Source organism: Sebastes umbrosus, chromosome 10 (assembly GCF_015220745.1).
Source record: "Sebastes umbrosus isolate fSebUmb1 chromosome 10, fSebUmb1.pri, whole genome shotgun sequence".
NCBI lineage: Eukaryota > Metazoa > Chordata > Actinopteri > Perciformes > Sebastidae > Sebastes > Sebastes umbrosus.
The window spans coordinates 15,509,718-15,526,536 of NC_051278.1; the positions used below are offsets into that span (position 1 = coordinate 15,509,718).

General features: G+C 40.3%; 1 protein-coding gene across 2 annotated transcripts in view; it reads left to right on the plus strand.

The window, feature by feature from the left end:
• The window catches only part of macrod2 (mono-ADP ribosylhydrolase 2), a 454,175-nt gene that overhangs the window by 189,310 nt on the left and 248,046 nt on the right, over positions 1–16,819 (plus strand). For both annotated transcript variants that reach the window (XM_037782351.1, XM_037782352.1), the window contains exon 5: positions 1,931–2,047. In XM_037782351.1, the coding sequence (XP_037638279.1) occupies positions 1,931–2,047 (117 nt within the window). The remainder of the gene's footprint in view (positions 1–1,930; positions 2,048–16,819) is intronic.

The window sequence follows — 16,819 nt, forward strand, 5'->3', positions numbered from 1 at the left end:
ATAGATTATATTATAGCAAATATGCAAAGAGTGTATGTAAAACAAGACAGAAAGAAAATGTATTAAAGGTTTTAATTAAAACGTTTCAGCCATACCAGAAGTTCATGTGTAGGATCATAGAACTTTAATAATACCTGGGGGAAAAGTTCAAATCAACTCAATAGACAAACACTGAATATGAAGCTTGTCAGTAGGAATGGAGACATTAGTAAATATTGACTGCTGTGATGCAGATGCAACATCAGGTGAACACATTTAGGTGCTTAAATCTTATTCATTTAGTGCTGTAACAAAACACAAAGCCAAAAATGCAATGTTTTCCAATATGTCTTAATGTGTATATAAATGAGAAGCATGCTTACAGTCCCAGAGCTTTCAGTTAAGCCTCTGCATTTAGCAATTCATGTTTGTGAGATGTTAAGAAGCAATTATGATGCAAATAAGTGTGGCTGATGATCACGGACAATCTTGTTTGCACAGTGAATATTATAAAAATGCCAAGCGTACAGCCAGCGCTACATCTGCTCTGTGTTGTGTTAAGTAGCTTTCATTGTCACCAGAGCGATACCTCCTCATATCCACATCACTGTCAGACTCGTGTTACTTTTTCGAAAAGCCATCAGGATTCGTCTCTGTCAACTGCCTGTCCCTCAGTCCATTAAAGATGATTGATAGAGCTGGAAAATCTTCCGCCCAGCTGTTGTCGTTGACTCATCCCTGAGAAATTGAAAGGAGCTCAGAAAAGGACCATCCCTCATCAAAAGACCTTTTGTGTGTGTTGACGATGTGATGCAAAGTACATTTTTTGAAGATAGTGTATAACTGATGTTCGGTCCTTTTTCGCAGTTTGTTTTCCCTAGCGCTGAATAATTATTACATTAGAGATGAAGATAGTGATTAGAGTCCCTTTTTGTCCTATATCTGGAATATAAATTCTGTTTTTTTTTATTTTTTATCTCTTCCTCGCTTCTCTTTTCTCCCTCAGTTCAGAATATGTAAACAGTGGTTATCCTGCAGGCTATCTTAACTCCCAACAGTTTAAGCTTTGATGGATAAAGCTAGTCTGAAAGACTTGTTCTCTCCATCGGCCAAGTCTTTACAAAAGAGAAACTTAAGAAAAGACATGTCTGTTTTTTTCCCCAACTGCTACTGTTCCTCCTCCTGGCTCTGTTATCCTCTAATGGCTTGTGAGGATTTTTACAGGACAACTTGAGGAGGATTTTATGATGTTTCAGTGTGATTGATAACATGCTCTTGGAGGGATGTCAGGCTTTCAGAGACGGATAATGTGGATTTCTATCTCTCTGCCTTCTTGTGTAAGACGTGCCATCAATCAAGTGTATCGCGGCCTTAACCCGGTAAAATTAAAACCTTGGAGGGGAGGGGAGCGGGGGGCCCGGGGTTTCCGTGGAACCGGGACACGCACATCAACAGGGAGTGCGACAGAATCAGAACACAGATCCACATCATAACAGGCTCACCACAGAGAGCAGGACAGATGAAAGATTCCCACCACAGGGCAGAAAAATACAGTTAATGATCCGCCTGTATATTGCTGTTGACAGCGGAGAAGGATTACAGGAAGAACATTCTCATTTTCACCGTGTGTGGAGGCGTTATTAGATCCTAGCCCGGCTAATTTCATTCCTTAGCTCGTCAATATTTACCAGCAACAGGCGCAGCACACTATGGCAGACCCCATGTCCCCACAGAGAGGAGATACCGAAGCTAAGGAGATAATTTGAGAACGTAGAGAGTCAGGAATCAAACTCATGAGCATCATTTTCTGCATGTTCCTGTAAACGCTTGTTTGTTTTTGACATGATGAAGCACACAAGCTGCTAATTAGCCCATAGATCTGTCGTGTGCCTGCTTTTCCTCCTTCAGGTATAGGCCTCACCTCTCTTTGTATTCCTTGTTTGTGTTTCAGTGGATGGCTGCATACACAAAGCAGCGGGGTCCTGTCTCTATGATGAGTGCCACTCACTAAACGGCTGTGAAACCGGCAAAGCCAAGATCACCTGCGGCTACGATCTCCCTGCAAAATGTGAGTATTCGTAATTAATGTTTTCTTTTGTTTTGTCCCGTAATGTGGGCTCCGGTGCCTTGCAGGAATATCCGCTAATCAGAACCGCTGCCATTGAGGGCTACATCACCTGACAGTTAGCGAACATTAAGATTTAGTGGTAAACATTAGAGCAGTGAAACATTGTACAATCAAGCATTAATCTATATTGTTTCTCTAAAATAGCCTCATTTATTCAAACCTAAGGCTCCTGAACAAGCTGTTGGACCGCGCTGGCCATCTCATTGATGCAGAAAATCACTGAAAAAAATTGTGTTTTTGCATCGTTGTTGGTTTTTATTGAGGATTTTTGCAATTCATGTGTGCACATGCATCATATTTTGAACTGAGGTCTATGGAGTAGTGCAAATTAAACTCCACACACCTATATGCCCACACGTATACACACTTGCATACCTGCACATAATGACTGGGGTCATTAGGTCCACTCCAAAGTGTCTGAGTGGGATGCTTTTAATGTTGAAAATAAAAACATTTTAATCATAATTTATTAGTTTTGAAAACTAATTTGTAATAAATGAGGGGGTTGTTATTTGGAGGATAATTAATGTGATTGGTGCTTGTTGTATGGCTGGATGGGAGTGTCATCTGCACACAAACAAAGACATTAAGGGAGCTATTAGTTGCTTAATTTGATTGATTTTTCATCCATGATTTATTCTGTTAACGGATCACATGACTTTTACTGTCACGCCATAAATGATCAGAAGAGGGCCTGCACTGTTTGTTTTTATCGCTATCGTTGATGTTTTTTAATCAAGCCTATGGAAGTTTGTGATGTGCGTGTCTCCTCTCAGAATTGCACTGCTTTTATGATACACATTTACCAAGCCAATCTCTTTTGATAATTGCCAGTAATCCGTGTGTCACTTTTAAAGTTTGTCACAAGCTTCTTCCCTTGCGAACTTGAAATGGAAAACACGATAGGATGGAAGAAATGTCACTTGGTGTAATTCGGTCGAGACAAACGTCCCAGCAGTCCTAACCCAACCCCGAAGGATTTCCATGAGACAGCCAAGAGAAGACATTGAGGCCCAGATGAAATTAGGTTGTGTTAATGCGGTATGTCGTAAAGATGTCAAACAAATGGAGCAGATAAACTGCGAGTCAGTCTTGTGGGCAGCCAGTTCAAGTGTCTGCAGCGCCAAAACAGGGTGCACCATGACAATTTAATAACCTGCAATGTCACCTGGGAGCAATCACACTGCCACTGGGTGCTGTTATTGTAATTATCTCTGGGCAAAACACCTTCTCTGTGCTAGATTGTGTAGTTCTTTACCGGGAACAGCCAGTCCTTTTTTGAACGTGATGTTATTTCATATTAGAGCTATCTTTACTCCCAGCCGGTATCATCTTCTTATCTTCCAACTCTGATCACTGTCATCATCAGCATTGTTTCTCTCTCGTCTGCTTTCAGAATCTGACAACCGCTTGACTTTTTCTTTGTGAGCGCTCAGCTCTGACAAGAGATCTCACTCCTTCCCAAAGTCTATCCACTGTTTGGATTTTGTTCTTCTTCCATTAATTTCCGTCTCTGACTTATTTGTTCCACCTACGCACACATTATAAAGCTGCCGTGACTGCAAACAAACAATCTATTCGCTTTATGAAATCTCAAATAATAATCTGTCCGCCCCCTCACCGCTGAACAAAGTAAACAAACAAGTAAACACGCAATTTTCACATTTTTTAATTTCCTTAAATTCACGGATGTTACATGTAGGCGTCGCAATAAAGGATAAAAGGCTGCATTAAAAAAGACAGTGTATTTTAGTTTAATTGAAAGTTAATGTCATGTTAATGGACCGCTGCTGTGGCTAAAGCTAAATGCATAAAATGATTAAAATTGACATCAAATTAATTTTAATATTTGTATAATCAAATGATTCAATTCAGCCTCATGTAATTACCCTGAGTGGATGGATCATCAGAATAATTGACAGAGGTGGTGATTGAAACTACGCAAACATAGTGCTAGATTTATAAGCAATTGAAAAGCTACTTTCCAGCTTTTCCACTCATAAACAGAAATGTTTTCGAGAGAAAATCTGCCTAATTGAAAACTACATTGAAAGTTGTTTGTGGAGTTATTTTTCACATCTCATTGTTGTGTCTGTCAAAACAGTTAGCCGGCTGAAATAATATTATGGTCATAGTGGGTGTTTGGGAATTAAAGCATTTGGCCTTGTTGTTAGCGCTTTCACAGATTGATTTCTGTAGGCTGTCAGACGTCAAATGCAAAGACTTTTAAATTGTTAAGCGACACCATCAGACACTTAAAGTGATAGTTCGGGTGTTTTGAAGTGGGGTTGTATGAGGTACTTATCCATAGTAGGTGTATTACTTATAGTAGATGATGTTCGGCGTGCCCCTAGCATCAAGAAACGGACAGGAGCACCGGAGCAAAGCAATACAATGCTGTGGACAGGGCCGACAGAAAAACATATTTTACACCTAAAAGAGGCTCACCTAAAAAAAAAAAACCATCTGTTTAAGTGTACCCCATATTTAGAATATTATCCAACGGCAAACTGAACTGAAAGTGAAACGTATCTATACTGTTTTTGTCATCTGAGCCTGCTGGCTTTGGAGAGAGCATAGATAGGTTTCATTTTCAGTTCAGTACCGTCATCTACTGTAAGTAATACACCTACTATGGATAAGTACCTCATAGAACTCCACTTCAAAACACCCAGACTGTCCCTCTAAGCAACAAATAAACCATGTGCACCAACTTGCTCTTCTCCAAGAAATGTTAGCTCTAAACTTCCACCCTATACAAGTGAACACACACCCTTAGATGATTATTTAATTTCATTTTTAAATTGTATCTACAAAATGTAATGAATGCGTCCCTGCTGGCCTCTGCATACATGTGGACTCACACTCTCATTGCAAGCAAAATTGCTTCTGCTGACGCATATCTGCAGATGGTGGCTTGTCTACTCTTCCAAGTGTGAGAGGAGCACCGACAGATGGATCGTTTACCGTTTACATCTTGGCAATGCCCCGTATTTCCAGTTTGGGCATTATCTTCCCAGTTTTGCAAGAACGTCAGGGCTGCTTTGCACAATTTTCTATAAACACATAAATCTCTCAGAGGATTGCACTCTTCTTTGGGGGCCCTCGTTCTCTGAAATCCAGTCCACTGCATATAATTGGAAATAAGGAAATCTCAACCTTGAATAATGCAGAACAAACTGTAAATCACTTTGCTTTTAATTAAATTTTTAGGGATTTAGGCTTGGCTTCATGCTGAACCCCCAGCAGTCATCCCAAGACTTTGCCAACAATGCATGGAAATAAGCGATCCATCATACTGTGAATTTAGCCATTTCTCTTGATCGCACAGCATTTATGGAGTCTTAAGCGTTATTTGAAGATATCACCCACGGCGTATTGTATTTCATTCAACAAAGGATTACGCTGGTCAATTTTGTTATTTTTGTAAGAAATGGAGGAATTGCAATTTAAACATAATACTCAAAATAACTGGTAAAGCAATCAAATGCTTCCTTGTGTTCTGGAAAACTACTTATTATCCGCAGGGAGAAGAGCAGTTGATCTGAAATCAGAGTTGTCCTTGTTTGGAGATTTGATGTGCTGAGGCAATGGAAAATGACCGGGCTAACCCACCCCATCTCAATTTTTTTTTTTTTTTCTCAAGACAAGAAAATTGCTCTCCATTACATCCCACTAAGCAGTTTAGGCTGTGAATCCCAGTGGCAAATGAGCCTTTCCTTTAAGAAGGCCAAGCACATGTGGGACTGATTATTATGGGGCTGGCCCAGGATTATTAATCAATGACAGTAATTACCCACCTACCATAGCGGAAAGACTCCAAAAAACAACGGTCTGTTACATCAATATGACAAGGAAATTGTCTTTTTGCCCTAATGTTAGACAAGTTACTCATCTGTTCATAGATTAATAATCAAATGAAAATATGATGTCAAGTGTAGCAAGCTAAGTCACATATTTATGACTCTACTACTAGAAGATGTGTTGCAACATTGTCCATAATTGTTCCATTATTCGTATTTAAGTTTAAGTTTGCCTAAAAAGTGACCAAATTATAAGTTTAGATGGGCTTTGCCTGCAAAATATACACAGTGAGTGGAAAGCACACCAAACAAGAGGCTTTAGACTGAGCAGTAAAGATAAATAATAGATCATGTTTGGTCCACTTCAGCTGTCAAAATGAGATCATTTGAAAGTTTGAAATGAATAGAAACTTTGTGGAGTCATTGTACTCATTTTGGTATTCAGACTGGCTACCGATGTTGCAGCTTGTCTCTCTACCACCTGTAGTCGTTTTGTGCCACTTCAACTGCTGAAATCTTTATAATGGTGCTCATTATACTGCGAGTCTGTATCCTTGTCCTTTGTAGATACAGACACCATTAAGTCACCTGTGAACATTTGCCTTTTAAAGTGTTGTGAAGTGCATTAGCACTCCTGTGTCTGACAAGAAGATATTAAATGGTTAAAAAAAAGCATATTCATGACTCACTTGATGGGATGATGAACGAGTTGAGAACTGGCTAATGTGGTGCCTGGCTCAGGTACTTCAAGGTAACCTTGCACGGCAGCCAGATTCTCGCGATGTCATGAGCTCACGCGAGAATTGCGGTATCAAATGTCACACGAAAATCCATTTTGTCAGGCTTCAAGTAATGCGTTTGTGTCTGGCAACACAAGAGGTTAGTGTAGATGTTGCAATAGCATCAGTTATATCAGAAGATTTGATATCAGACTATTTCTTGATTGAAAGAAGAACAAAGAATGGCACTGAAGGCGATGTTTTTGTCCTTCAGTTAGTTTAGCTTGTTGGACAGATGGTTCATCCAATCCCCTGCCAAGTGTTTTTTTGAAAGTGCCTGCCCTTTACCAAACAGTTTCCAAAGACGGCTTCTCAGATGCTCTGCACTGCTCTCATATGGCGGTCACAGCTGATAAACGTTAGCTAGGAGCCGCCGACTCAGCTGTCGCCATGTTGAGAGCCGCGTGGAGGCAATAGAAATGCCTCCAATCTCGCATTCAGCACCTTTAGTGGGCACTAAGGATGTTGAAAGTGTGATATCACTGCATCTAGCAGTTTTTCTGCAAGGAAAAGAAAGTAGAACGAAAAGTATCTTTTACATAATCCTCCTGAATATCGACATAGATTTGGGTGAATAATAACATATTTGAAACTTTGGTATTTAGTGGATGATACAGCTCTGATCTTACACACTATATCTGTTTTTATTGTGAAAAGCACCATTTAATACCTCCTCATTTATGAAGATTAACTGCAGATTAAATCTTCTGCAAACAATGGTGGTTTAAGCAGCTCAGCAGAAACCAAATTAGAATAGATTTATGAAAATTAACAATAACTCTCTTCTCCAATAAATAAAATATAAGTGACAGCAAATGACCTGCATATGTATTACCGTCGATCGTGCTTACTGTTCATAACAAAACACCCTATTTGCTGTGTGTGACAAGGTGTTATTGTAATTTAAATGTGTGACACATGTGAGGACGATCTGCAGTGACTGCACTCTCCAAAAGACTTGTCTGAATCTTATCGTTATTATGCTGCTCCACAGGTCCACACTAATAACGTTTAGCAAAGACCTCGCGGGTTAATCTGCACTTGCACATTTCAGCTCTACCCGTCACAATAGACCTAGAAGGTATTTAGAGTTCAAACAAGAGGTCTGCTTGAGAAAGTTAATATCCCAAAGGAACTTTTAGATAGACGTCGAGTGTTTTCACTCTCCAGTTTCATCTGAAATCTTTTACCCCGTTTTGTTTTCCTCCCTTGGGCTACTTTAGATTGACACTTCAAAATGTTTTACTGTTTATTGTTTTGCTTCTCTCCCCCCTCCCCATTATTCTCTGAGCTCTAAGTATATGCTTTAAATAATAAATCATATCTGGATACAAGAAAGAAGGGCCAAGAATTTGTTTTATCACATTGCTGTCATAACAGTGACCTCTTTCTATTTTAGTCTTTGTTAATTATATGTGAAAAATCCTTTCTTCAGCTTCCACCATACACTTTTACACATATGGAATCATTTCTGCAGCACGTGCTGTACGATTACTGTACTCATTTTTATCTCTAAACTGTGTCTAATCTCATTGAGCAGAGAAATAGTTTGGACTGCTATTTTGCTAACTGGTCCCTCCGGAGAAATAGTGCTCATTGGGATTCATACAGAAGTGCGTTTCACTCTGACTTATCAGCGGTAAGGTTATATATTTCAGCCTTTGGAGTATTGCCTCCACCCAGCCCTCTGTGATAGTGTGGAGACACAACCTTATCCGTGCAGCATCGAGACGCTGGCAGACCTTTGATTACTCTCTAATCTAAAACTGGATGCTAACTGTTTTGAGCACACTCAGCCGGCTCCCTGTCTCTACCATGGCCCGGCTACTTCTCAACACTTCTCCGATGTGCACTCAGGCTTCAGCAGAACAACACGCAGCTCAGACATTTATTTTTTTTTTTTTTGCTCACTGCTGCCACACAGGCCTGCTGGCCTCCTGTATCCAGTGAATCCATACGCTGTCAATAACAACCAGGGTTGTGTTCCCTTCAATAACAACAGAAGTCTCTGCTTAACCTTGTGCACAAGACTTTGTGAATCGGCACCATTGTGGTTTGCAGCAATGCAATTCCAATGATAGGTCCCTAAACTGAGTTTGTGTCATCAGATAGACAGACAGACTAGATTTATAGATATTGAGTTGTTCCTTGCCATCTCTATAACCTTCCTTATTATTGTCTATGGTTTACGCCATAGACTGTATATAAAGATGGACGACATGACAGCTTCCCAAAAGTGAAGCCAAAACATCTTGATTGCCCCCTGGTGGCTGGCTGCAGTATAGGTCATAAATCCCGCCCCCTCCATGTTAGTAGATGGGTCATGGGCTAAATTATAAAGCCAAGTACGCGTCAAATAAAGATGGTTTCTGTCATTTTGGGTAGTTCTTATCATGCTGATGTATATTCAAGTGTTCATTTTTGTGATAAGTTTGGTTTGCTGCGGCCATGCTCAGCTCGTGATTGGCTCGGGCGGGTATGTGGGCGGGATCTCGATACTGCGGTTCCAGCACCCTGATCACTACTGCGCAGACTCTGGCTCCAAACGATGTCCAAATATCGAGATGGCAACTCCAGTAACCGGGATATTTTGGCTTCAATTTTGTACAATTTTGTGAAGACGCGTCGTCCCATCTTTATAATATACAGTCTATGGTTTATGCTGTAGTTAAGGAGAAATATATTTAGACTGTATTCATATCTTCTTTGAGACTACAAGATACTGTATGTACTAAGTGTATATTGTGTATTCTAAGTGACAGTATATGTGTCGTTGTTATACACTATAGCCTTAGTTTTCTTGAGATATTGTACATAAGCTGCTGTCATCCGCTTACGACTACAACATTTGCAGCTCTTACTAAGCTAAAATGAAGGTTATCAGTGTAATCAATCAAGGTTGTGCAAATCCACTTATAGCAGGTGATGTATTAAGGACTCATGAGGCTTTATGTCATTAGATTTTTCTGTTTTGTTTTACATTGTTTCATTGAGCAGAAGGCTGTTTAACATTTCCAAGGATGTAATTCTTGAGACATCATCAAATCATCTTTAACCTATAACTCTTGAACTAATTGAACAACTACAGGACACATCTCTCTGTTTTTGCTATTCCTGTCCCTGATTTTCCTATTTCTAAATTATTGCCACAATAAAACATAGTAGCTAATCAGCCTGACAGATGACAGAGTGGTACTATGACAGCTATACACATGCACCTAACAGCCAGAGACCCAGAGCTGTTATTGCCACAAACTTTGTGGTAGCAGCTTCAAATGTTTGTTTCAACATTAGATTTCAGTGGCACTTATAGGACCGTAGTTAGACAAAACACCTTTGGGAGACGCACCCCAGTTCAGTTCACCTCCTTCTTTATCTTCTGCTCCCTTTCAGTACAAAATGGGAGTCTCTGGTGTTTACTGTAACTGCACCTGTGCTAATAATACTAATCATCAGCCGGTGATAAATTCTTCTCGCTGATAGCGTGAGGAATCTTTCCCATGCATGCCCTATTTAATCTGGGAGACTAGGCCGTCTGTTGCGTCTCTCTCCACTCAGCAAACACAGATAAATCACAGCAAAGTACCCACTATTAGTAAGTGACATAGAGCCCATTCTGATTAAATTACCCCCTGGAACATCATCATTCTGCCGAGCTTGTTTATCAAAGCAGTCTCCGCCCCGTCACATACAGCGGGGCTGACACTTTCAGAGGGCCATCGGACAACCCGCAATTTGTTAATTTGGGTACAACTTGTTGTTTACAAGGAAGGATTTAGTCTTGTTTAGGAGCTGATGTTTCACAGTTTTGCTTTAAGTTTGGACTTCATTGTGTTAATGTATTTTATGTGTACTGCAGCATTAGGAATAGTAATGTAATTAAAGAGTTAAAAGTCATTCAGGTGGAGGTCATTTGAACTTCTTCTGCCTGTGTTTATTCTCATACTTCTCATGTCACTATTTTTAGGAACTATCAACCACCATTCATCACTGGGTTTTTAAAAGGTCTCATAATTCCAAGGGTTCGTTGAATTTTCTCAAGCCACAGACGGGCTGCAATCCTTAAAAGCTGAAATATGAAAATAACACATTTTATGACATTTTCATGCAACTGCAGTGCATTGTTAATATTGTTAGCCTTGTTTTTCACAAATGAAATGGCTGACAATACAGACGGCTGAACAGACTGTACTTTATCTCTACATAATGGATCAAATAGACGCAGTGTGACTGTTTCAAGGTGTTTTTTTTCCCCCCTCATTTTGGATTCAAGGCTAGAGTGAAAGAAATCCTTTGTTGTAGCAGATAAATTAGTGGGGCTTAGCTCAACCCTGGTGGCCATTACAGTTCCAACCAGACACAGTGCTAAGTCAACATCTTCTCTGCTGCTCACTGTTAGCACTCACATCATAAATGTCACTTCATCACTTCGTGCTCACTCCATTTACCGTGGACAGGGTCTACCTCGGACTTTCTCAGGCAGTTTTGATTGCTTTGTCTGGTACCTCATTTACTCAGTCTGTCTGTCCGTTATTATGGTATTAGGAGTAATAGTTTTAAATGTAAAAGAAGTGCTACTTTTAATGATAATCTTGCATATTCTTTAGTATTGAAATTGCAAATCAAACAAAGAATTAAGTCGAGGAAAGATGAGCAATATGTCTCAGATAAACTTTTTTAAACCTTTGATGCATAAAAGATAATGGTCAGACCTTGCTTTTAGGAGGAAATTTTAAGCTGTGTGTGATTATAATCTCCAAAATTTCAAGATGAATTAATGATTGAATAAATTGAGTATGAAAAGGAAGATCGGATATCAAGGAGAGGCCAGATGTTTTTTCCGCATGATTTATGAGAGAAAAAGTGCCTCTGCTTCTCCAGACTAATCAACTCGCTCTCTTGGCTTCTCATTGGCTGTAATGGGTGCACTTTCAAGGAACAGGACAAACCTAATTTCACTACTCGTCTGTAAAGACCCAAGTAGTCCTCCATGTCCCTCTCTTTTCAGATATTTGTGTTTCCTTTGTTGGCTGGCCTGTCAGTCTTCCAGTCCTCTTGAGAACTGGAGTAATTTGGTAATTTTGCCTAAACGGTGATACTGTAATTATGTGGCATCAGCTGCCTAGCTGTCAGTGAGACGGCCAACGGTCATTCATCACCAGGAAACTAGAAGGGGGGGAGGTGGCATCTTGACTGATCGGGTAAACACTAGCAGAAAGAAAGTGTGGTGGTCTCACCCAAAAAAATAGCTGAAAATAGGAGGTGAGAGGCCTCTGGAGTAATGGGGTGCAGGAACAGCCATACAGCCTGTGTGGTGGGTTGGTTGTTTAGTTGAGATAGGGCGTCAGCAAGGCCTGCCTGAGCCCCAGAATGACAGTGATGCATCAGGAGGGGGCATGTTGGGGTGGCAGATGAAGTGGGACCGCTGGAAGGTCAGGTTTGAAGTGGAATGTGGCAGCGGCTCTAATGCAGTCCTGCCTTCCCATCTGTCCATGAGTAAGCCCGGTCTAATGAAGGCTGTCGTTATAAAGGGTTCATCACACAGTGGTGGCACATTTACACACACACAGAACCATCACTACTGAAGTGTTGCGTCTGCCAAAGTCTATTACATTTTTTTTAATTTTGATACAATGTTTAATAGTATTTTTTCATGATACAGTAACAGGACATGTACAAATCCAGCTGTTTTACCTATATCATATAGACTGTATATAAGAAGTGGACGTAGTCACCGTGACGTCACCTATTGGTTTGTGGACTGCCGTTTTGAAGCCTAAAGTTCAGCATTTCACCAAAAAGGTTGTAATTACCTGAAAACACACTGTGAAAGGATTGAAGTTGTAAGATGAAAACACGGAAAACTCCCAGACCGGACAACAGCGTGATAGCGACCCGTCAATCACAAGGTAGCCACGCCCTAAGAGAGTGAGGAGTAGGGTCATTTTCTCATAGACTTCTATACAATCTGACTTCTTTTTGCAACCAGAGGAGTCGCCCCCTGCTGGCTGTTAGAAAGATGGCAAGTTTAAGCCACTTTCTCATTGGCTTCACTTTTCAGACCCGGAGGTTGCCCACTGAGCGATCTGTATAATGTTACCACATGAGATTAAAGGGCCACATTGCTATTTTTTTCCCTTGATGTTCAACTTTGCTTTCTCCACATCCTACAACTGATTATGACGCAGTCATAGTCTAATAAGAAGCAAGCAAAACAGATGTTTGTCATCCAGGTAGAAAATCTAGTAGAAACACACTGGGAGACAACAGGGAGACAAACGGACCAGAAACAATAGCATAGTATTTTCATACTTAGTTGGAGTGCCTGAGAAACTTGTTTTGAACTTTAGTCTCCCACGTTTCAAAGTCTCACAGTTTTATGGGTCTTTCTTCCTACTGCCCGTGCTTGCATCATCAGGTGAAAGATTTTGGGGATTTCAGGGGCTCTAAGTAGAGTCTTCCCAGAAAACGCAATATTGACAAGTGCAATGCTTTATGTAAGCATATCAATCTAGAACAACTAGAGATGAGGCTGAAAAAATTTGCGAAACGGCTGTTTGTAAAAAACAAAAAAATGCATTTGAGAATTTAGAAATAATTTAAAAAAAGGTTTCATAGAAAAACATGTTCATGTTCAGCAAAGTAATGGATAAGGATGTCACAAGAACGGATACTTCAGTACCAAGTCAATGCCAAAATTCTGAAAATGTGATGGTACTCGTTTTTCTACAGTACTGCAGGTACCCTAGTAACCGGGCATCAGGGCTCGAGACTAACGTTAACGGTGTCCCCTCGTCCTGGGGACGATAGAAAATTTCCCTCATAATTCTAAATTATGAACAACCAATCTGTGTTGAAATTGGCAGGAGGAGATCTAGTAACGATAGCAGCCGGTGGGCAGCACAGTCCTGCTGGGCTAAATAACGGAGCGAACAGCTAACATACAGAGGTTGAGTTCCATTATGATGCATTCAAGCTCTATTCAGTAAAAAATAGTATTGGGTAAAGGTAAATTCTAACGTTATAATGATGTGTTCAAATTTAATCTTGTAGAATTTAGGTTTTGGCGCGAAACTTGAGACGAATCATCAGGGATTAATGATAAATTCACGAAAAAACAGTAAGCAAACAGTCCTAAAGGAGTGTATGTTGAAGTACATGGGATTTATGTTTTGTTTAAGTTTTTTTGGTGTCGATACCATGGTATCGAATTGGGTATTGGGAATTGTGGAATTTCACTGGTATTGGTATCAACTACTACATTTCTAATATTGTGACATCCCTAGTAAGGTGTAATTTTCATATAGAAACCAAATCCCCTTGTATTTTTTATTTGATGAATTCAAACATTGCCCCACATCTTTCTTGATGTCATTTTGGAGTTCTAATCTAACTCTAGTAATTTGCCAGTCTAAACGGATATGAAACACTTATTATCTAAACAAATAAGCTCCCTAAAATCCGTCCAAATCCACCAAAACATTTCATTTGGTCTGTTTAATACTGTGTGTGCAGTGTGTGTATTCCATCCTGTGTTCATTACGTCAAATAAGACAAAAGAAAATAGTATGTGAACTCTGACCTTAAATAGATATGTCAGTTTTATTTGACATTTTTGCCACTATTTATAGCCTCATAGGAGTTCCTGGGCAATTTGATCTTAAATCGATCAGAAGTGAAGTCTTTCACAAACGGCTGCTGAGTAAGGAAGCACGATGTGACGTTACACCAGATGTGGTTGCACAGTATATTCAGTATAGGCGGTTGCAGAGTGAGGCTACACAGCGCCGTAATTATTTTTCTTGTTAGGTGAGGAGCTGGTTGTTTTTTTTTCTTGTGGAACACTTACAGCCATCCCTTTTAACATCTAGCTGTCTTTTATTCAAATTTAATTATATGCTCTATTTTAGAAATTCACTGTCTTGCTACAACAACAGCATTGTGGTGTTAAGCAGGGCTTCAGGCTTGCGGATACTGTGACTAAGACCAATACAGAACGCTGCCACTCATTCCCCAGGGATAATAGTGCACAGTTTATGGGTAACACCAGCATGTCTCCAATGTTGACAGTGTTGTTGTCTCGAGAAGAAAAGCAAAGTTTTAATCTGATGGCTTTGTTTACCTCTCATCCAAGGCTAAGGATAAAAACTAATTAAGAACGGGGAGTAACAGACTCCTGTAGTGCCATTTTCACAGCTAATTATGCATGAATACTGCCAGCCTAAATAGTTGCTCCCTAGTCTTTGATGTTCTATTCACTAAATTGCTATGGTTACTTCCGCTCATTAGGTTTTTAAGATTGTAAGCGTTGACAGGATTTCTCTTCTTTTTTCCACCTCACGTCCCAGAATGCCTCTGCTGAAGATATGACGGGATGGTAGCCAGTTAGTAAAGTAGATGCTACTTCATTCTTAAACATAATCATGTGATCTGTATGTATCCCAAGCTGCCATTCTTGGGTTTTAATGCTGTGGATTTAGACCTGCGCTGCGGCCCTTAACCATTAACCTTCCCATAAAAGTGCATATGGCTCTCTATAAACCCTAATGGGGAATGGGACCAATACGCTGTGTGCTTTCAGGGGCACCACTTTTGAGAAATACGGAAATGAGTCCCCATAAAAAGAAGAATAAACTTCTTTTTGATAACATTGTGGTGTTTGGGGGGGGCACCAGATTTGTGTGCACCTTGGTTTAAGTGCTGCCTCGATCAATATGTTCCCAGGAAATTAAAGTTAGTATACTTGTGTGTAGATTTTATGGCCCGTGGCTGTTTGAATTTCTAACCTTTTAATTCATTGTTCACACCATACTGAATAAAGCAAAAATTGTACATCTGTGACGCTTTATGCCTTGAAGCAGTTTTGGTTTTCGGAGTAATTAAGTAATTCCCCTCTATGATAATTTAGTGATGCACCTTAACAACAAAACACAGCATGGGGAAACTAATCAGACATGATGAGGAGGTTTTTACTATATAGAGTAAATGTGTAATATCATACTTTCCTGTTAGTATTTAGATTTTAAATTTGATATCCAGCAATATCAACTGATCTTCAGAAAGACATCATGTGGGCTATTCAATCACACTCGACAACAATCAGGGGAAATAATGAATTCTTGAAGTTGCTTCTATTGCCTACAGCAATCAAACATGTAATTGTTTCTTTATGTAATCACATATATCATAGATTTATTTTGTAATGACTTTAAACTGACTATTGATCGCAGTAAACCAGGACATGTTTTCTCATACATTTTATGACGTTTGTTGGCCTGAGGCGCTCGTGTTCACGCCGCCATGCTGCCTCTATTTCCCAGGTTGTTTTAAAGGCGTTGCAAGGTGAGAAACGGCTCTGTGGCAAGCAGTTTTATGGTGATCACCTTGAGTCGCTGCTCTGGCCAGGAGACCAGTGAGTGTAATGGATCTGCTGGGAGCCCTCAGTATGGATTTATGAAAGTGCAGGGCTGGAGGGAAGGATCAGTCACCTGCCTCTGTTTTTCCGCAGACCGAGTGACACCAATGAATAACGTCAGAACGCCAATCCAAGGCGACAAGGTTTTGACAAACAATACACAGGGACTGATTGGGGCAGTTGTTACTGATCCACAAAGTTTACTTATCCAGCACTTCTACAAGTTTTTACAAGCCTAAACCATAAGATGTATAGAAGTTTTAATTGGGAACAAGCTACTGCAGCATTGCCTGAGAACTGATCTCTCTATGAAAGTTTGCAATCTCCTTTCTGAATACGAGCGCACACACATACACACACATTTCAGCATGTTATGCAGCAAGTGGCTGTGCACCGTAGGGGACCAGGACGTGTCGGTAAAGGTCCCCTCCATGTGCGTGGCGGTTAGGTTGGCAGGGCAAGCAGGGGAGCGTCCGGATCAAGTTTCCCCCTCCTGCTGTCTAATTATTGACCCATCTGGTATTGTCTTTTCAATTGTTTCAATTATGATGGCACTGGTGTTGCTCAGCACCCCGGCGTCAAGACATGCATAATTCATGTGCAACACCCTGGACTCCACTCAGAGCTGTGGGTTTGAGCTGAATGTCAATACCGCCTCATGCCCCCAGTGGAGCAGAGGGTTGTCTGTATTGACAGCGAGGCAGATAAGGAGAGA